At 43.3% G+C, this 21042-nt stretch overlaps 1 protein-coding gene across 4 annotated transcripts in view; it reads right to left on the minus strand.

Moving 5' to 3' along the window:
* The window catches only part of Rbms1 (RNA binding motif single stranded interacting protein 1), a 214782-nt gene that overhangs the window by 88948 nt on the left and 104792 nt on the right, over positions 1-21042 (minus strand). For all 4 annotated transcript variants that reach the window (XM_021192622.2, XM_021192623.2, XM_021192625.2 and 1 more), the window contains exon 2: positions 3357-3532. In XM_021192622.2, coding sequence (XP_021048281.1) covers positions 3357-3532 — 176 coding nt within the window. The remainder of the gene's footprint in view (positions 1-3356; positions 3533-21042) is intronic.

Consider the following 21042-nt stretch of genomic DNA (forward strand, 5'->3'; position numbering starts at 1 on the left):
GCAGCATTGTTAGCACAGTCCAAGCAGGAAGGAGGCAGGGAGACTTGGCCAGGGCCTCAGAGAATTGAGCAGGGAGGGCGGGGCTCGGGGGGAGGGCAGTGGTGAGATATTTTAGGTAAGATGGGAATCGGGAAATGTTCTTTCCGGTCACACCACAGGGAGCAAGGAAGGAAACGACTAATGTTACCCTGTGAGAAGGAAGGACCTACTTGAAGACCAAGGGACAATGGGAGGTCATCAGGAAGAACGCCAAACTTCACAGTGGAGCAAATCAATTGGACAGGTCACAGTGAACCAGGGGCTCAAATGAGATACTGAAATGGAAAATGTGTGCCAAGTGGGAAAGTGTGGAGCACTGCCCCAAGAGAGTATCAGCCAAACACACAGACATGAAGGGGTCAAGACTTAAATCTTAAATAGGGGAGATGGGCAACATGACCCACAAGAGCAGCGCCAGGCAGCGGCAGCTGAGAACCCGGATGGCAAGGAAGCAAGCCACAGAAGCAAGGAGAGCCCCTGGCATCCTATGAATTCAGCCCAGAACTAGGAAGGAAAGAACTGCTTTACTGATTTCTAGTCTCTCTCTATCTCTCTCTCTGTGTGTGTGTGTGTGTGTGTGTGTGTGTGTGTGTGTGTGTGTGTATGTGTATTTATACTTATTTATACACTCAAATATATCCAATTGGTTTGGTTTCAGAAAATGGGGAGAATGAACACTGTTATGTGGTGTGGTTGTAACAGTGGTCCTTTCTGCTACTGGACCACTTTATCTCCTAAACATGCTGGGTCTCCGTACTGATGTTGTGTTTCTGAGTAGATCAGCTTGTAGAAATGGAAAGGAAAAACCTGCAGCTGTCTAGAACAGTTAAAAGCTTCCTATATTCCCACCCACACTTCACAACTGAGAGGTCACCTAAAGCTTGCTGGTATCTTTGATAAAGTACACTTGTGGATGTAATCTGCTCACAGTCGGCATCATCTGACCATGACCACCTTGCCCGGTCAAGCTCTCCTTCCCTAAACTCACAGAATTCCCAGCTAACCCCTTTCCTCCTGACCATGGCGGTCTCCATCACCCCGGGGTCACAACCTCTGGGTTGGAGAAGCTGACGTTTACTGCCACAATCCTTAACATCACAATACCCAACATCCTCGTCGTCATTTTTCCTAACCTTCCAACCTTCCCATGTTATACTTCAAAAAACAAAAGCAAACAAACAAAAACCTTGTTTTTCCTCACCAGTAGGTAAAATCTTTTGTCCTATTTGCTTTTAAGCTCCATGCACACTTTGTATGGAACAAACACTCCTGGCATCCCTTTCCATTTCTCGGACAACTAGAGCAGATCCAAGCTTCAGAAGAAACAAATTTATTCCCACTGTTGCTGCCTCCCCACCCCAGATAATCTTACAATTAGTGCTAAGTCTGCACTGCTAAGAAGCTTTCCCCCTTTGCAGAGGTACAGGTTTCTCTACCCTTCCTGCTACATTGCCTATGCTCCAAGGACCTCTAGGTCCTAAAGTCAGTCACTTCCCTAAAGGTCACATCACTTCCAAGTCACCAACTAGTTTATCAGAAACACATCAGAGCTCAAGTGCCACTTTACTCAATTCCTGTGTGAAGTCGAATGAAGCTGACTATGGGTTGTGAGGCAGCATCTCCTGGTGGGGCTGTGTCTTGCCTCCACAGAGGCAATAATAATGGTGAAGAGAGTAATGGTTACACGTGTTAAGAAAGCCTACACACATCAAAGAGACTAGAAACAAAAATGGAATTCATGGTCTAGGAAAAATGATAATGCATTCTCCTATTACTTTTAGAAAATGATTTGTTTCAATTAAGACAAAACAAAAACAAAAAAAACCCCAGACATTGGCCCTATTTTTCAAGCACTTTTCCTGTTTATAAAGCATGGCATGGGTCTATTAGTTTCCTATTTAAAACCAGCTGAGGAACAGTCTCCTTCTGAAATCCTCCCCTCTCAGACCTCAAGACTGCGAATCTGCTTCACCCCCTGGCTCCTATCTTTAGCTCCTTAGACTCTATGGCACTCAGTAACATCAGAAGACGCCAACGAAAGGGCAGCTGCAGACAAGATAGCAAAACCTCGTTGTGGTCTTAATGGTTGCAGCAGGGCAGGCAAGCCTGGCAGAGTTCCCGCTGTCTCCAGCCAGAGCTGACAAGCGCCCAGGAGCTGGACTTCCTTGCAGATCAGACTCTAGTGTGGGATGTGATTTCACTGTCCCAGAGTCCAGGAGGATTGGGCGGAGAGGGCGATAAAGAAAAGACTTAGCATGATGGAATGGCCTTGTACACAGCCCTAGAGAGCCTGGAGGAACACCACCCATTGCCCCATCCTGCTTCTCGAGACAAAGCAAACGAAGGCCAGATGTTAGCTTTAGCCAGAGTTTAGAAATTCTGTTCCTCAATTTTCAATATATTTTTTTTTCCCTTAAAAAAAAAAAAATGAGTAATGAATCTGAGCTTTACCCAGAGCAAGAGAAATGAGATGCTGTCAAGCAAGTCACTTTGAAGGGAAGAGGTAACGTTCTCTAGCAGAAGGCTCAATGCAGTTATGCAAACTTTCCTTTTCTAAAAGACCATTACTGTCCTAGGATAAATACAAAGTGCTGTTACATGTAAGCATTTACTGCTCGATGTGATTTGATGTTTCTATGCTTTCCACAATGATCTTTGCTCTCAAAGGTAGTTCTGGCTCCTTAGTTTAAATTAGAACTCTGTTACTTAGCTGACATAATGTAATTGCAAGGGAAAAACACATTTATATTCTATTCATCAACATTAGTATGAAATGCAAATTTACTACAGAACCTGATGCGCATGCATCCTTCTCATAAGATGCAGGAAGTGGAGGCGGTTTTATTTCCAATGAGAAAAGAGTGAATGATCTGCACCATGGAGATCCTGGTGCTTTTGAAACCAGAGGGACACCATCCCAGCAGGAACCAAGAATTTACACACACTCAAGATGAGCTTAGCTTGATAATTGACAAATGATGTCAGCTGTTTTCTCCTATGGGATTGACTGGCTCCTCGCAGGCTTCTATGAAAGATGAGTACTCTTAAAAAGGATCTAGCCACCAATTTTTCTTAAATTCCTATTTTATTTCTCAAATGCCAAATCAAGAAAATGCAAATTTTCACTCGTATGATGGCATTCTAGTAGCACATGTGAATACTAAGAAAGTGACCAAGAGTTGCACGTTTAGGGTCTTATATATTTTCATGTATATTTATCTTATGCACCTCTCCTTTAACATAACCTACATCCTCCATGGCTATGATTGATCAAGGAAGTCTCGGTAGCTAAGGCTCTCAGAGCAAATTATACTCACGGTTGACAGAGCTTCACCAGGTCTTGATCAGTGGTATTGGGGGGCAGGCCTCGGATGTAGAGGTTCGTCTTGCTCAGCTGATCCCATCCTGAGTTGCTACTGCTGCTACTGTTGTTATTACTGCTGGTGGTGCTGGGACTGGGTGGGGCCATAGGGTGTGCTGGGACCAGAGACTGCTGCAAGACAAAAACCAGGGAGTGTCAGAGCAGAAGTAAGACACTCAAGTAAGAAGTAAGAGTCAAGCACCACTCAGAGGCTATGTGAGAGTAAATAGAATAAAGACGGCAAAATTAAACACAGATTATCCTGAGCTACTGTGATGAAACATTTAACTTACAGGTGAAAAAATATCTATTCATCTTTAGACAAACAAACAACCCAAAAAATTCTCAATATGAAATAAAAGAATTTTACTCATCAATATCTGAAATGTGGATGAATTTATGGATAATCAATTTATTCAGACATTTTAAGGAACACATCTCCTGAGATTCAAAATTAACTTTCGTGAGGTCCCATGACACTGCCATCTTAATATACAGTAGTTTAGAAATCACTAGGCTTTTGAAAAGCCTTCAGATTCTGAAGAATATTTGATTGAAAGTAGCTGATTATGTAGAGTACTCTTTAAAAGGAGACTACTCTTCAAATGTAAGAAAGCCAGAGCTTCACGTAGAGCCTCGCACTTCTAAGCGAGATCTGTGGCTTCATGGAGACATCTGGATGCGTTTCACTGCGCAATGCTTCACTCTGGCTGACCTTGTGAAATTTAACCCCTGTGAGAAAAGCTGTGGCGGTTGGAAACCTTCCCAAGAGGGCATCTTGTAAAGCCTGCAGCTAAGGGTTTCTCAGGCTTGGCTCTCCAGTCAGCAGCCACCTAGGAGGACTGTCTGAAGTATGCACCCACATACTGCTGCTCTGTGAGCGAGCTGGTGGAAGGAAACCACAGCTCTCTGACCCTAGGCCCCACACAAGACTTTTGAGGAAGTTAAAGGGCTCAGCCCAAAGACAGTGAGGAGGACCCAAACTGTCTTCACAGCCAATGTGCAGCAGGAGCAGGAAGTAGTCTCCTTCATATTTTCAATAAATATGAAAATATATTAAGTAATAAATATATTAAGCCAAGAATAGCAGTTACACAACAGATCAAACATACAAAAACCTAAATACTTGCTAGACATGCAACGAAGAGTTCAAATCTTGATGTCAGGCACTTACTACTACAGACAAAAATGTAAGGTATATGGAAGAAAAATTAAACTCCATAGCAGAAAATGTAAACAGTCAACATATACAACTCTCATTTATCTTGCCAGCAATTTCAGATGCCCACTGCAGACATCATGGTCTGTGCCTAGCTTCTGCCATGGGCATGCTAATTCCACAACATCTTAACAAGCTGAGAACTCTGGTCCTTTACCTCCCTCCCTCTCTGTTCAGGGTCCCTGCTAAGTTGTCACTCAAATACTACTTCATCTAAAGAGACTCTTTCAGAAGGAGAGTACTTGGAAAAACTGATCAAAGGGTGAGGAAATTCTACTTCCTAAGAGCTGAACTTGAGATAGGAATATTGGTATTGCTTAATCTAAAACCAAAACTGCCCTGCCTGAGATTCCATCCTTCCAACCCATGATTCATAGCTTTCAGAAGCAAGTAAACTCACATGCTGTGTCTATACTCTATGGAGTAAAGGCACTGGTTTCTAGGTATAAAACCACCTGGCCCTGTCTCCTGCTCTGCCACAGATGTTACACAAAACTCTGTTCTTCTTTACTCAAGTCTCAGTATCTCCATTTATCCATTCTCTTTTCTTCTCATAATTAAACTGAGGTACTAGACAGGTACATTCATTAGTCCCCCATCTACCAAGCCTCTGGCTGTCAGAGAACTGGTAACCATAGACAGAAGTAGGTAGGACCACATGTTCTCTTAAATGTCATATAATCAGTGCCCAAGATAGCATCCCAGAGCACAAGGCAATTGGTATAGATAGAAGGATAGAATGGCAGGATAGAAGATGCTGCTACTGAACAAAACCAGGAATGAAGCTCGGCTGTATGTAGTCAGAGGTAGAACATTTACCTAACAGACAGAGTCTTGGGTAAAATAATTATATGTCACACCAGGGATGACGACAGGAGAAGGAGAAAGGGCTTTGTATTGGGGCCTTCCCAGCTCCTAACATCTTTGTAAGAATACAGCAGGGGCAAGCATCCTGATCACAGACTTTCTAAACACTGCATTTCAATCCAAGTCTGGGTCCATGCTATCCCTGATCTTACCTGGTTCTGATTGGGGGCTTGTTGGGTGTGGACTTGTTCTGATTAGAACATATGGGTTATCATTAACTTGGGGACTTAGAATTAAAAGTAGATTTTATTTATTTATGTATTATTGATGGAAAAGATCCATGATTTGTACTTCTAAATTTACAAGTGATTTACAGTATGATGCTAGACAGTCATCCATATTTATAATAACCATAGTCGTCCAGCACAGAGGGAAGCAGGTGGAGAGCCTGGATCTTCCTGCTGGGCTGCATGTCCCGCGCACAAGACCTCCTAGAGTTCAGATTCCAAGAAGGGTACGAGGGTCCCAAATTCCCATGAGGACCTCAAGGATGATGACTCCTCTACAAAGCAAAGTTCAAGTTAAACTTTACCTAAATCACAAGGCTTCCCAGAGCTAGCTGAAGACAGAGAAAGATGCCCGGGAGAGAACTAAAGATTTCAGTCAGGAAAAAAAAAAGGTATAGAAAAATTTATACTAAAGATTACCTTTTTAGAACTCAGCAAGTCTGAGCAGGGACTACAGCTCAGTAGTAGACATGCACAAGAATCTGTGGTCAGTGACAACCCCCATCCCCCTGTTTCCCCTACCCCTCGTCACCAACACACACACAAGGACACTGAATCTAAAAATGTAACCCCTACTGAGAACAGTACATGTTTAAGGACAAAAATCCCCCAAACAATAGAGACTTCACTCCTAAACATTCAGGAAGGATTGAGAGTGGTCTAAGCCTGGGTACTAAGCATAAATGGGTGCTGATTTGCTAAGTGTTGCATGCTGTGTGTGCCCCATGTCCTGCTTTCTGTCTCACTCAATAAACAGGTACAGCATTGTTCTCTCATTGTACCGATTAGGAAACTGTCTTAGGAGCACTTAACTACTGTGCAATGACACACAGTAAGTCTGGGCAGGGCTGCATTCTGAACTGAGATACGCCAGATAACAAAGTCAGAACCTTCAACACCCTAAGTGGCCTCCAAACACCTCCCATCTCTTCAATGTGCCAAACTGCTTTCCTTCATTTGCTCTGCCCATCCTCTTTCAACCTAATTACCAAGTTCTTGCTACTCTGCAGTGTGACTCTTTGTACACCGGCTGTTATGCCAGAGCCAAAGGTGCCTCTGGATTAGTCTAATTAGCACATGGTGAACTAGTGGAGGTAAAAACCCCATTAGTTTGAAGGAGCGAAGGATTAAATAAATCCTGCTTTATAAATTGTCCTGTTAGAAAGGTTCTGAGAGTGAGAGATGGGGTGACAGCTTGGCATGCATGCAGCCTTAGGTTCAACTCCACATTCGACAAGAAAGGATAAAAGGAAGAATCCTTTGTTTTTGTGAAACAGGGTCTTGCTACAGAGCCCCACACTGGCCTCAAATTCATAATCAATGGGCCTCCCAGGCACAGGGGTTGAAGGGTCTACACCACTACACCCAGCAAAATGAATTCATTTTGACAGCCACAATGGAAAGCATTACGGAGGTTCTTTCAAAAGTTACAAACAATAGTCTTGCATCTATAATCCCAGCACTTGGGAGCCTGAGGAAGGAGGATTGAAAATTTGGCTATATATAGTAAGATTCAATAAAACAACAAAAATCCATCAACAAAAAGAGAGCCATCACGACCCAATAATCATACTACATCTAAAGAAACTGAAACCAGTGTGTCAGAGCAACATCTACACTTCCTTGATTGTATCAGCAACTGTTCAAAAACCCCAACAAGAGGTAACTAACTAAATGTCCATCAAGTGATAGATAGGCCAAGAAAATGCTTGCGTATATATGAAGTGGAATATTATTTAGCCATGAAAAGTGACACTGTGTTACAGCATCATGGATAGAATTAGAGGTTATATGTTAAGAGAAATAAGACACAGAAATGATGCCCATCTTATGTAAAATCTAAAACAGCCAATCCTGCACAAGTTGGGTGTACAATAATAACTGCAGAGACTATGGACAGTAGAGGGGAGGGGCTGCAGATAGGTTTATCAAACCATGCCAAGTCACTGTTCAACAGGAGTGAGAGGGTTCAATGTGCTATTTATTCTGTACCAGGATGAGTGCTAATAATGTGAATGGACTGTATGTTTCAAAGGGTAGAAAGGATTTTGAAAGTTTTCAACATGAAGAAATAATTTTTGAGGAGAGAGTTTATTCTGATTTATACAATGGGTAATACATTAAGGGAAATATCACAATACCCCATTAATATGTACAATTGTATACTTATTAATATATCAGTTAAAAAATAAGTCATTGATCTCATTAAAATTATTCAAAGTTAAGAGAATGAACTCTGCACATGCCTTCTGAAAGCTACCATGGAGTAATGCTGGAAACTGTAGTCAGAATTTTAATGTTTGACATGAAATAGGGCAAAATTAAACCTTCACTTGTAAATAGAATTAAAACAAGCTCAAACACTGATTGAGTCTTTCACTACAGCTTCAGAACTTTATAAATCTTAAGTGACTAGACTTATAGTCAGAATAAGGGCCTAGATGGCACAAATGGAAACTTACTTAAAAAAATAAAATACAGTCAGAAGGGACAACTTCAACCAGACCATTTTGTCACTGACTGATCATCAACAATCTACCTAGGAAAAATCCCTAGAGCACTTTGCAACATGAGGACACCCTGTGCACAAAGCAGTTTAAATACATTCAATCCAATCAGGGATCCTGGGCCACAGTTAGTACCCAGTCAGCCCCGAAGCGCCAATGCCTGTCTCAGGGTTCTCTAGATTTTCCCTGGCTGAGGTTCCATGACAGGCCACAATCCTTGTCTCTCCAGTGGGTAGGGAAAACAAGGTAATAGAGTTTTCAAGGTAACATTTACCTGAGCTTAATTTGTATATTAGTTAGGGTTTCTACTCCTGAGATAAAAACACCATGACCAAAGGCACCTTGGGCAGGAATGGCTTCACTTCGTCTTACGCCTCATAGTCCATCATCTACGGAAGTCAGAGCGAGAACTGATACAGAGACCATAAAGGAGTGCTGCTTACTGGCTAACTCCTCCTGGCTTACTCAGCTTGCTTTTTTTTTACACCCCAGGAGCCCTGGGGTGGCATGGCCCACAGTGAACTGGGACTTCCCATATCAATCAGTAATTAAGAAAATGTTCTATAATCTTGCCTATCGGCCAATCTTACAGAAGCATTTTCTCAAGTAAGATGCCCTCTTCAAAAATATGTTTAGGTTTGTATTAGGTTTACTCTCTCCTCCTCCAACTCCTCCTCCTCCTCCTTTCTCTCTCCTCCCCCCCCCTCCATGAGTAGATGACATCAGAAGTTCTTGTTGGTACTCAGGAGGGCTTCCTATGTGCATAGTGTTATGGGATTCCTTGGTCAGCATTCAGAGAGCACGTCGTGCAAAGGCAGTGATGTCTACCCTGCCATGAAGACTCTCAGATTTTTTTTTTCCACTCACAGATCGGCAGCAGGCAGGTAACCAAGGTTGTCCCTTCAGCACCTTATCTCCTGTAAACAGTGCCAGGCATGTCTTCTATATCAGTGCAAGGTCTTTATGGGAAAAGTCAAATGAACTGTATGTGAACTAAAACCAGCTAGCCACCATGTCATTGTTATAGATAGTAAATCAGCCAAGTCCATTAAAGCTAAAGACTTGCTATTTGGAACTGCTTCATTTCCCTTCTATCACTAATGAGCTAAAGAACACCCATCCCCATCCCATGGTTTTTACTTAAGTGCCTTCCTAAGAATTCTAGTATATTTTAGAGAAAAAGGAAATGTAGGATGTATCTGCGGAGCTGCCTCCAATCTCCTTTAAGACTACCCTGTCGACAAACTGTCAGAATACCAACCCTAATTTTAAAGCGTTATTAGCTGGCCTCTCTTTAGTCCCCACGCACATGCATACAACACATTTATCACCGCCACTCAAACACCTACTACTTCCCCTTTTCTCTACTGCTCCTCAGAGTGGAGAGACCTTATGGAACACAGAGAAATAGTATACTATCACATCTTCATGAGAAGGTTATGTAATGACACGATGGAGGATGCTAATGGTCACACGCTGGTTTATCTTCCCATCGTTCTGGATGCAAGAGGAAGTCAGCCATTTAATGAAACTAGCAAACAAGAAGGGACGAACACAAACATCCAACTCCATCCCAGTTGGGATGTTGACATGTACAGGGCTGGAATGGATGTTGAGAAATCAAGTGCTGGTGAAAGAGTGGAGGAGACATGAGGGGACAGAACCAGAGAGCTAAGAATCAAGACGATAGGACCCTGCTGTCTTTATAGGATGACCTGAAGCACCTGCTGGACAGTGTCCCACTGGCCTGTGTAGGATGTGAGGAAATAGCTATTAATCCTCCTCAACAGGTGGATATTATAGTGTTCAATCCCCTAGCTAATTAGGTGATGAAACTGGTTCTCCTATCCTTGTTTGGAAATAAACCCGGTAGCAGTCCCTTGAGATTATGAAGACAGTCAACAGATTATTAAGTACTTTTTGGCTGGATGCAAGTTTGCCAAAGGAGAGGGACACGTGTTACATTAGCTATTCAAGTAAAATGTAAAAATAAAAATTCTCTAGTGGGGCTGGAGAGAAGGCTCGGAGGTTAAGATTATTTGCTGCTCTCGCAGAGGACCAGGTTGTTCCCAGAACCCACAGGACGGGTCACAACTGTAATTATAATTCCAGGGAATCTGACACCTTCTTTTGGCCTTGGTGGGCACTAGGTGTGCATGCAGGTTAAAAAAAAAAAAAACACATAAAATTAAAATGTATACATCTATGGAAAACTTGTCCAGGTTAGGAAGGCAAACTTCCTGACAGTGGGCCCTTAGCCTCAACCACAGTGAACTGCATCGTAAGCCACAGTATGGGATGTGTTGCTAAAAACAAGAGTTCAACCAAGGACAGAGGAGGGAGGAGAGAGGATGACAAGGAAGGCGGGTCAAAGAGGAAGGTGGGTCAAAGAGGAAGGTGCATAGTAAGTACCCATAACACGGGACAATGGAGGTGCTAAGTAGGCAGAACAGGGGAAGGACCATTATGCAAGTCTATCAGCAACACACCTGTCCCAGTTTGCTTTCTATTGCCACGATGAACACTGTCACCAAAGGCAACTTGGGGAAGAAATGATTTGCCTTACACTCCCAGGGCACACACAGTCTACCAGGGAAGGAAGTTTTGGCAGGAACTCGACACAGAGAGATCACAGGGAAATAAGGATGCTGTTGCTCACTGCATCTCTCAGCCTGCTTTCTTACACAACTCAGAACCACCTGCCTGGGAGGGTGGGGGGCATCATCCAGTGGGCTGGGCCCTCCCACATCAATCATTAATAATAATAATAATTAAAAAACAAAAACAAAAAGAACCTGACCTCAGAAACCATGCATTGTGGGTAAGGTAAGCCTCCCTCCATGGGTTACTGATGTGTGCTATACGTTCTTCTCACTCCCTTTCCAGCGACCACCTCATGTTTATCCAGTTGTTTGATCCCTCAGGACTTCCCTCTGTTGTTTAAGTCGCCTCTCACATCTGCCAGGAGGTCTGTATATTTGCTCACTCATGCTGCATTTTCTTCATGAGTTTTTTTTTTTTTTTTTTTTTTTTCCCTACTGAAGTTTCCTAGATAATCCTGGCCTGTACTGAGTCGACAAGACTAAACAGCAAACACCCAACCTGTTTGGTTTGCAGGAAGTTCCAAGAGCATGATGGGAAGGGAGACTTATTTGCAAAGTCTGAGGTAGAACCTAGAAAGCAAGTTAAAGTCTATGATGTCACTGGTCCCCAAGTCTCACAGGAAGAGCAGGATGGTATTAGATTAAGAGGGTTGTGGGGAATATCAAACGAGTCACCCTCACCCCAAATCCCCAATGGAAAGTGAAGACTTCTGGGTAGGGCAAACAGCAAGGACAGATTCAGCCTGCCTTGGCCAGGAACAAGAATGAATGAAGCTGCACAGCTCAGTTACTTCTGTGGGAAACTCACAAGGGAGGTTGGTGGGTTTCTAAGCTCTCTTCCAGCTCTAAAATGCTACAGCTGGCTCAAATTCCTTGCCAGCCCTGCTTAAGCACATTGAGACAGAAGGCAGCACGCTGCTGCCAGACAGGCGGACAGACAAATGGAGCGACAGAGAGGATGGGCAGACCCCAACTGCAGCGTTCTAGCCAACCTGGAGCAGATTACGCAGCAACCATGGCCGGCTATACTCAGGCCCACACTATGCATTCACACGATCACTGAGGAAGAAATGGCCCCAAATACAAGCTAAACTAAAGTAACAATGGGCCTCGGAAAAGACCAAACTGAAAAGTGAGGGCATAGAGAAGAGCTATTTACAAACAAAATCAACTGTCTCGGCTACACTGCGGCTCCGCGCTCCTCAGCAGCCTGGTGCTCCTGGATTTGGGCATGGATAAAAGTGACATTTCCAGTGCTGCCTCACCCGCAACAGCTCCAAAACCACCTTAAGAGAAGAACTCAAGGCAGAGCAAATGCACACCGGCAGACAAGCAGCTCTTAGTACCTGGTAAACAAACTGTTGCCACACTCAGGTGTGAGAGTAACAAAGGCATTGCGGAATTATGAAGCCAGGTGTGCAGGGGTTGTCTCCCCAAGAGCCCCAGAGGTGGAATTTCCAGGCTGAGCCAATTCTCTGCCTTAGAGCAGCACAGAGGAAAGGTTTCCTCTTAGTTTTACTAAAAACAAAGAAGACTTCCAGGGAAGTGAAATTTCAGCTGCGCACCCCTGCTGCGCTCTGGGGAGAGAGGGAGTTCAGGACCAAGCACCCATGCTCCTGGTTGGTCTCCAAAGTTAATCCACAGCGCAGGTTATGCCTTCCCTTAAGAGTTCCTTCCAGGAGAAGAAATCTCGCTGAGGTGGCAAAATTCTCCGGGCGGCAATTATGCACTCCGAAATTCTCCCGGCTAAACAATACTTACAGAAAACACTGCAAAACAAGTGAGCCAGCGTTAATAAAGAAAATTTAGGAGCACATTTTAAAACAAAACGCTAGACCCTGAATGACTCGATCAAAGTCACTCACTGATTTTAGACACAGAGGGACACCTGCGAGTGAGCGCCTCTTATTTGTGGTTTCAAAAATTAATCCCCAGAGAGAAAAGTACTCTGCATGCTTTTCAGAAACTGCGTAAGGAACATATGAATTCTTCTTATTGAAGAACCTACATGAAATACTGTCTGTCCTCCAATGCTGTGATTTATTTAATATACCTACAGGACATGATTTTAGTTAACAAAACTCAAAACATGAAGTTTCTTTTTTCTCTCTTTGTACTTGTGGGTACTGAACCCAGCACTCAAGACTGTGGGCACCTGTGACCATGCTCTGGTAAAGTGATATTTGGTCCTTTCTCTCTGGAATGATGTAGCAGTTTACACACTATACATGAGGATGACTGTGAGAGACTCTGACTGGGGTGGGTGCTGCCCTGTGCAGGCTTCTAAACAGTCTAAGGAGTAGTCTCTCTCAGTTAGTACTGCCGACAATTACAGCTTTAATTAAAAAAAAAAAACCAACAAACTTTCCCCTTTGAATCTGCCTTAGAAATTTAGTTCTTGTCTGAGCTCCACCCTGTATACACACAGAGATGCAGGCATATAAAACTGAAACAATTTTTGGTGGGATAATTTCTTTACCTTTTGTAATACTGTAAATATTTTTAGTTGTTTATTATTATTATTATTATCATCATTATTATTATTATTATTTTAAGATATGCTGGCAGTGACTTACTGAGTTCACCTGACAACCCCTCTTAACAGCTGCCTACAGGTTCAAAACCAGTGCTCTGCAAACACTTCTCAACCTTAAGTGCGGACAACACACGAGCAGGTGGAATCTAACATTGGACTCAGTGATGTCTCCTAGGGCAATCCAACAAGCCTCTGTCTTGGCTCTAAGGTTGTGGGGGCAAACCAGGAAGGCCCGTGCCAGCATTAAGGTGGAGCAAGATACAGCAAAGAATAAAACCTTTAACTCATGGTGGGCTGGAGCACCAGATACTACAAATACATCCACTGGGAGAAACAGAAATCCCGAAGGTCAGGAGGAAATGAGGTTGGAATGGAATTTGTTAAATTTTTAATAAAGGATTTTTCAGACAATATATTTTCATCATATTTTCCTGTCAATCCTTCCTCAGCTCCCTAAGTACCCAACATTATGTTCTTTCTCTCTCCCCCTCTCTCTCAAAAGGAAAAGCAACAAGACAGACTTCAAAATAAATTAGGGAAAATACCACAGCAAGACTCCATTCCATGGAGTCCACTTTGTGCTGGCCACGGACACAGGGACATGGGGCGTCATTTGTGCATCAGAGGAAACAGATTTTCCCCTTCCCAGCAGGTATCAGAAGCAAAGAGCTTCCGGGTTAGAGGTGGACTGTGTGTCAGTTGCCCTTTTCAGCAGGGATTCTACCTGGTTAGAACCCATGTGGGACTTGGGTGTGTTACCACAGTCTGTGAGTTCACACGTGCAATCGCCAGTGCCTGGAGATGCTGCTTCCTTAACATCACCCACCACCTCTGGCTCTTACATTCTTTCCACTGCCTCCTCCGGAGAGACCCCTGAACCTTGAGGGAGAGGGAGGGGTTTAGTAAAGACAGCTCTTTTAAGGGATGAAGAGAATGGGATCTTCTCCCTTTCCCCCCTCAAAAAGGGAGTCCGGTTATAAAATGTTGAGAAACACAAACTAAGCCTAACTTTTCACTCTTTGGGGAAGTCAAACCATGTGTCGAATGGGTGACCACCAAAAGTAGAGGGAAGTCTGGTCTGTGTTCCCACAGAAGGTGTTATCAGGCCCCAGTGCTCACAGGCTGGGAAACACCAAGAATGACAACAGCAGGACCTTCCTTCCCTAGGAAACTTTCACAGAACCAGGAGACTTGACACTCCAGCTCTGCTAAGACACAGGGGACACAGTGTGTCTTTCTTGTGGCTGTTGGCGTCTGCACTGCAATCATCCCGTATTTATCCACTGCTGATCTCTAGGCGCCTTCATGGGGCCGTCCATAGCTATGTTCAGATCTGTTTGTTTGCTTTGTTTTGTACTACAACTTGGTAAGCAGCATGCCTCATCCTCATCTGAACAATCACCAAGAAAATACAAGAATCAAGTGGATCAACTATAGCAGTCTGATGCCTTTCTGTTTTAAGGAATACATTCAAGGTGAGTTGGTAGTTTCATTGGCTTGGATCAAGAATCCTTGGAGGGCCCGCTTTGCATGTCATAAACCCATATATTTTAAAAAGTGACAATGTTTAATCCTCTTAAATGGGTTATTTGTAAGACTTTTTCTGTTTCCTTGTGTTTCCTTTTATCGGAAGTTCATAAATGCAAAACCTCAGATTTACTTTCTGGACAAACTGGGTTTCCTTACAGAGTCCAAGAATCTGCACAGATCCGGTTCCCAGCAGCCTCCTGGACACTCTGGGGGCTACTTTTCATCATCGGTATTTTGAGTCATTATTTCATCAATTACCTGGCATTTTCCATTTTCCCAGGGACACATTACTTTACATGTCACATTCTGACTACCTAGGTGAACAGAGTGTCCGTGCTAACAATCTCTCCAAGACTGTCAACTCCTCCTGGAAGTCATTCCCAGGCATGGCTGTCCATCAGCAAAGCCACGGAGGAATCAAGATTAGGAAATATGGGTGCCTTGGAAACTAGAAGTCAATGCTGGCTCAGGTATTTCTTCTTTTTATCTTTATCAAAGCAGACTGAAGGAAAACCTCATTCTGTGAAGGAGAAATCTTACATTTTACAGAATTCAAACTGGGTACAGTAGCACACACCTTTAATCCCAGTAGGCAGGCGTGGGTAGATCTCTATGAGTTTGAGGTCAGCTTGGTCTACATAGTGAGTTTTAGGCCAGACAGGGATGCATAGTGAGATACCATCTCAAAAATTAAAAAAAAAAAAAAAAATCGAATTTATGTAATTCAATCATGGCTTTTCTTCTTTAGATTCTAAAATTATATCACATTATCCTGTATAAAATGTATTGCTCAGCAATAGAAAAGTGCAAGTATGTAGGCTGCTGAATACCTTTTACATTTTTGTTACTAAGGTTACAAGCCATGGGCTCATCGTCTCCTGGTGCATAGTGCTCTACACTGAAGATGTCTCATAGCTCCTACCTAATGTGTCCTGTGCTACATAGAGTTTTGGCTCTCCAGTTCTAATTCCAGGCTTTGAGGAAGACACTGGTGGGCTCATGACACTTGGTTCTTGTGTATTTCCCCATCCTTTCTTTAAGGTTAGTTAGCTTTATTAAAAATATTTTACATGTGCTGCACATAACAGAACACACAGTCTGTTACTCTCTACTGTTTTTCCATATTAATCCAAATTATTAGCAACAGGCCTCTCAAGTCCCTGTTCTCCTGAGTGAAAAAAAGAGGAGGAGCCTCCATCTCCACCCCCTCTCCCTCCACCACAGGAAACAGGAAACAAGTTAGAGCTAAGGGGAAAGAAACTGGCTTTCAGGGACTCCACACTATGGCAGTGGAAGGAGTCAGCTCTCTACTCCACCCACACTCCAGCATCTGCCAAGTGTTCCAGAAGAGGAAAGGGAAACCCAGGCCAGACACTGCATAGTCCTTTCGAGAACAGAGCAGATAGGAACATGACGTGACATGACAGTCTCCGAGTTAGGTGAATAGACACGCTGAAACCAGAGAACTGTGCATTGCTAAACGGTTCTCAAAAGGACAAGAATTCAGGGGAAGGACAAATACCCCTTTGTAAAGGCAACTTCACTGATTCAGATTCAGAAAAGTCATGTCTTTGGAGAAGTTTTTAACTAGATTTAACCTCAAAACAGTAGTATCAGTCACGTTTAAGAATTAGGATCTAGAGCCGAGGTGGGCTGGCTTATTCTCTTAAAAACAGAACTAAGAAAGGAAAACTTGAAAACTACGAAGGAAGGAGAAGACAAGGTTCCATGTCTACACCATGGGCAGGACACCAAAAGTGTCTACCAGGTGCATGTGGCAGAGTTCTTTCCTGTAGGACAGAAATAGATCCCAGTCACATAACTTCAGAAGGACCGCCACCACAAAGCCAATAAAGAAGATGATCTAAATCAATTGGTTTTAAACATTCTTTCTTTACCATCAAAGTAAGCTAGGGAGTCTTTAAAAATAGCAAAGTAAGGTCAGAGTATATGGCTCAGCAGTGGAGTGCTGCCTAGCAAAGCCCCGGGTTTGATCCCAGCACTGCTCAATACGCATAACTCAAGCATTCTAAACCATGAAATGTTTTATTCATAAGGAACTGTCATTCATAGCATTGATGGCTAACATTATTGAGCACTGTTTATGTTTCTCACACCAAATAAGTGATCTGTGTAAATTCTCCCATTTAATGACAAAAGGGTGCATTTATTGCCATTTTGCAGATAAGCACAAAGAGAGAGCTACGAATTTCCCCAAGATTAGAGAGCAAGTGGCTGTCTGCTTATGGAACAAAGCATTGTGGTGACCTACCCAGTAGCTAATCAGTAGAGAAATCGAAGGGTGGGTAACACTTTGTTTCACTGGATTGGGACTTACTTGATATACAATACTATTTTACCACATAAATTACCACATAAAGTCCCTATTATCCAGAGTCTGTTACAGAGCCACAGAGGTCAAGTGAAAATCATGAAGTAGCACATTTGTAGAAACTCATCTTTGCTATAAACAGCATTCCTAACAACCTCTATGAAAGCCTTCCCAAATAAATATAACCCAAAGTCTTGGCTCAAGAAACTGGTTGTCAGATGTGAGACTGAAAGGTATGTCCTTCCTTCCTGCATCCCAAACAGCACTCCAGGAGAAAAGGGTTACAGCTAGGAGACACTCAAGGGACACGTTGCTTTCTAATGCTCCCAACGTACGGTATTTATCGCAACAAAACATCATCAGCTTTGGATGAAAGAACAAATCTACCCTATACTATCCTATAAACCCCTTGAGGACCAGAGGTCACACCTAGTGTCCTCAGTCCCTATTACCCGGAGTCTGTCGCAGAGCCACAGAGGTCAAGTGAAAATCAGGGAAGTAGCACATTTGGAGCCATGAACTTACAGCCTCAACTCTAAGGTTGAATGCTTAATAGCCCCAGGGCATAAAGATGGTGGTGCTAGATGGTAGCGAAGCCTAAATACTTTGGGAAGAAGTCTGACATCTGGGGAGAAATATATAAACTGTGTCACTTTCCTGGTTGAAACTGAATCTTTTCTGTCATTGGAGAATTTTCTATCTCCTCTGCAGACTGGAACATCTCTGAGCAATTTCTCACCTCCATGTGACTAACAATTCAGAAAGGAAAAAAAAAACCACAAACAGAAAAACCTGAGTCCTAATAATTTTAATCTTCCAGCCTTTAGATACACAGGCTGTGTGGGGCCTGTCTTCTGTCCACACATCAATCAGAATCTCCAGAGGATATAGTCACTCTCGGCTCCTCTGACCTTTGGAGACGGCCACATCTGCTCAGATAGGTTGTGTTCAGAACAGTCAGGATTCACTCTGTTAGACTTGCAACTTAAAAATGACACTATCCCTCCAATACTTTATAATTGGTTTTAACCTTAGGTAAGTAGGAGATAAAGAGGTTTTGGGGAGTTATCTGGGGTCGCTTTTTTGGGTTTTGCTTGCCTTAGTTGTTTCTGTGGTTCTGATATAATAACCTGACCAAAGCAACCTACGGAGAATGAGTTTAGACTGGTTTACAGTTCTAAAGCTGCGGGAGAACCCATAAAGCCTGCTTCCAGAGACAAGGTTCCTTCAGAAGAGACCCATTTCTTTCCGTTTCTGAGACCTTCCCAAACAGTGTAAATGTTCAAACACTTTAGTCTATGGGAAACATTTCCCATTCAAACCATACCTGTTTCCAAATTAAAGCCAGTCAGATTTTATCTCAAGATCCCTACAGTGTCCTTGTTTCAAATAAAGTCACATTCTAAGTTCAATGAATTATATTGGGGGGGGGGGTATTATTCAAATCACTGTAGTAGTTTCTCTAAGGGGCTATTTTGGCTTCCCCAGTATTTTTTAAAACACTAGGCAGTGTGTTATAGGATTTGTATTGAGAGCTATTTTACGTAAGCTTTCCTACCAATCAATTCTGTAACCACATTCAGATCCGTCATAAGGGTGGTATCATCTTATTACCCCCTTAGCCAAGCTGAACTTTTACCTATGGCATGGACACTGTGGAGGGAGGTGATGTGTGACAAGACTTTTCCTGTGGAGACACAAGACATGTCTACTCAACCCAGACGAGAGCCCACAACAGCCCAGAGCATGGATACCACCAAAGTCCAAGCTGTTCAACTAATGGGTTTTATTTGGGTTAGACTTACAGGAATGTGGGTAAAGGATTGCTTACAGGCACCAAAATGACTCAGAGACAGCTGTTATTACCAAGGTCCACCCCAGCATGGGTGACAGCTCACAAAACTGTGAACCTGGAGCATAGAACAAACCTTGCATGCAGCTCAACAGGTTGGAGAGTGTCCTTTCCAAGTGCCTCAGTTGATCTGAAAACTTTTCCAGATAGCTCCTCTACTACAGCCTTCTTCCAGGCTGCTGCTCTAGTCTTAGAGTCTTCATAGAAGCTTTGCTAGTCTGAGAGTCTTTTTACAGCTTGATTTCCCACTGTCCAAGGGCCACTCTTAGCTTTTATTCTTTACTTTGGCAGGAAAGGGCCTAGTGAATCTGGTCAGTTTCAGGGACTTCCTGAAGCTATTTTGAGTTGTTTATCTTCCTGCTTCAAGAGCTTCCCTGCAGGATGGAATATCCTAATATTGAAGGAAACTATTATGCAACATGCCACCTCTTCCCTGCTCTTAGCATCTTTTCTCCTCTTCCACAATGATCCTGAGCCTTGGGGGGTGGGGTGACTACAGATGCCCACCTATGGCTAAGAAGTAAACAACTGTGTCATAGCCATAGTTACTTATTCTCCAGAGCACTAGCAGTAGTTATGAGTTAAGACTGAGAACAATGGCTATCTCTGGACGTAAACCCACATGTTTAGAAAGCAGTTTGATAGAAACACTGTAAAATAGTACAAGTTGCTTCCCCATTGGGACCTAAGACCTCCCAACTGCAGGACAATTAGTGTGTGATCCAACTTTTCTTGGGGAGATGCAACATCCATGTCTACTCACTCAAATAAGGTCATGATGGAATCAAAGGTGAGTTCGAAAGGAGTTCGTGAACAATCCTGGCTACAGGGAACAAGGAGCATAACTGAGCCTGAGGAGCCTGGGTGTGTGTGTGTGTTGGGGGAGGGGGGGTGTCATAAGCGGGAGTCATCCAACCAGGAAATTCCAGAGTTGTCTTTTCCTGCTGTGTGTTAGTATGTCTTTGTGGTGTGATAGCAGCTGCATGGAACTTGCTATGGGTACGAAAATATCCAATAAGGGTGAGCCATCAGAATTGGGAGTGTCTGAGGGGACAATTCCAGGATGGCATCAAACCTCATCTCTGTGGTATGGGGTGGTATGTCTGCTTGATGAGTGGGGTCCACCATGTGAATATGGAGCTGCCCTGAAAACAGCTAAAGGTTATGGGGAAGTCTTTTAAGATTAGCACACAAGGATCGAGACCGTTAGCAAATGGCAGCGGAGGTTGCCTGGACTGCTGTGTGTAGTTAGAAATGCACCTGAGGTGGCCAAGCAGGAACTTGTTCATGTTCTGAACTTTTATCATATCAGAGAAAAGTTACTGCAACAAGAAAGGAGTATGTGGCAGTATCTCCTGTTTTGACCTCTGATTAGGCAAGTAAATTAGATAAACGAGAGGATGAGGGCGCTATGGTAAAGGGTAAAAAGTTACCCCTCAAGTCCAAGCATTAGAAAAAAGAGGACAAGTCCAGCATGCAGACCAGGACATTAACACGGTCCAATGCAAGGGACTGGGGTGATGAGGGGACAACTCAGCTCCAAGTGCTTAAATTATGGAAGACAAAACAGGCAAAGAAAGGGCGTGTCTCAGCCTGGCTTGTGAGGCTGCGGGACATGGGAGCAGATGGGGATCAATCTGACTTCTGTGGAAGCCGGAAAACTGAGTAATACTATCTACCCCTCCTTCCTTAAGGCAAAGCCCACATAACCCGAGGCAGTTTGAGGGAAGTCAGTCCTTGATGGACTGGCATAGCCATTGGGAACATTTGATCATGTCCATCTGAAGTCCCTATAATGTCCAGGAATGGAAAACCATAAAGGAGGGGCAGGTGCTATTGAGGGAACCAGGAATATGAGGAGAGGAGCTGTGTTTGAACTCCAGTTCACTGGGCTGATAGAACTACGTTCACAAAGGAGTTAAAAGGTTTATGCAGCAGGGATCTCCAGGTTGTTACAGAAGCTTCTTGG

The sequence above is a fragment of the Mus pahari genome, chromosome 3, assembly GCF_900095145.1.
Source record: "Mus pahari chromosome 3, PAHARI_EIJ_v1.1, whole genome shotgun sequence".
NCBI lineage: Eukaryota > Metazoa > Chordata > Mammalia > Rodentia > Muridae > Mus > Mus pahari.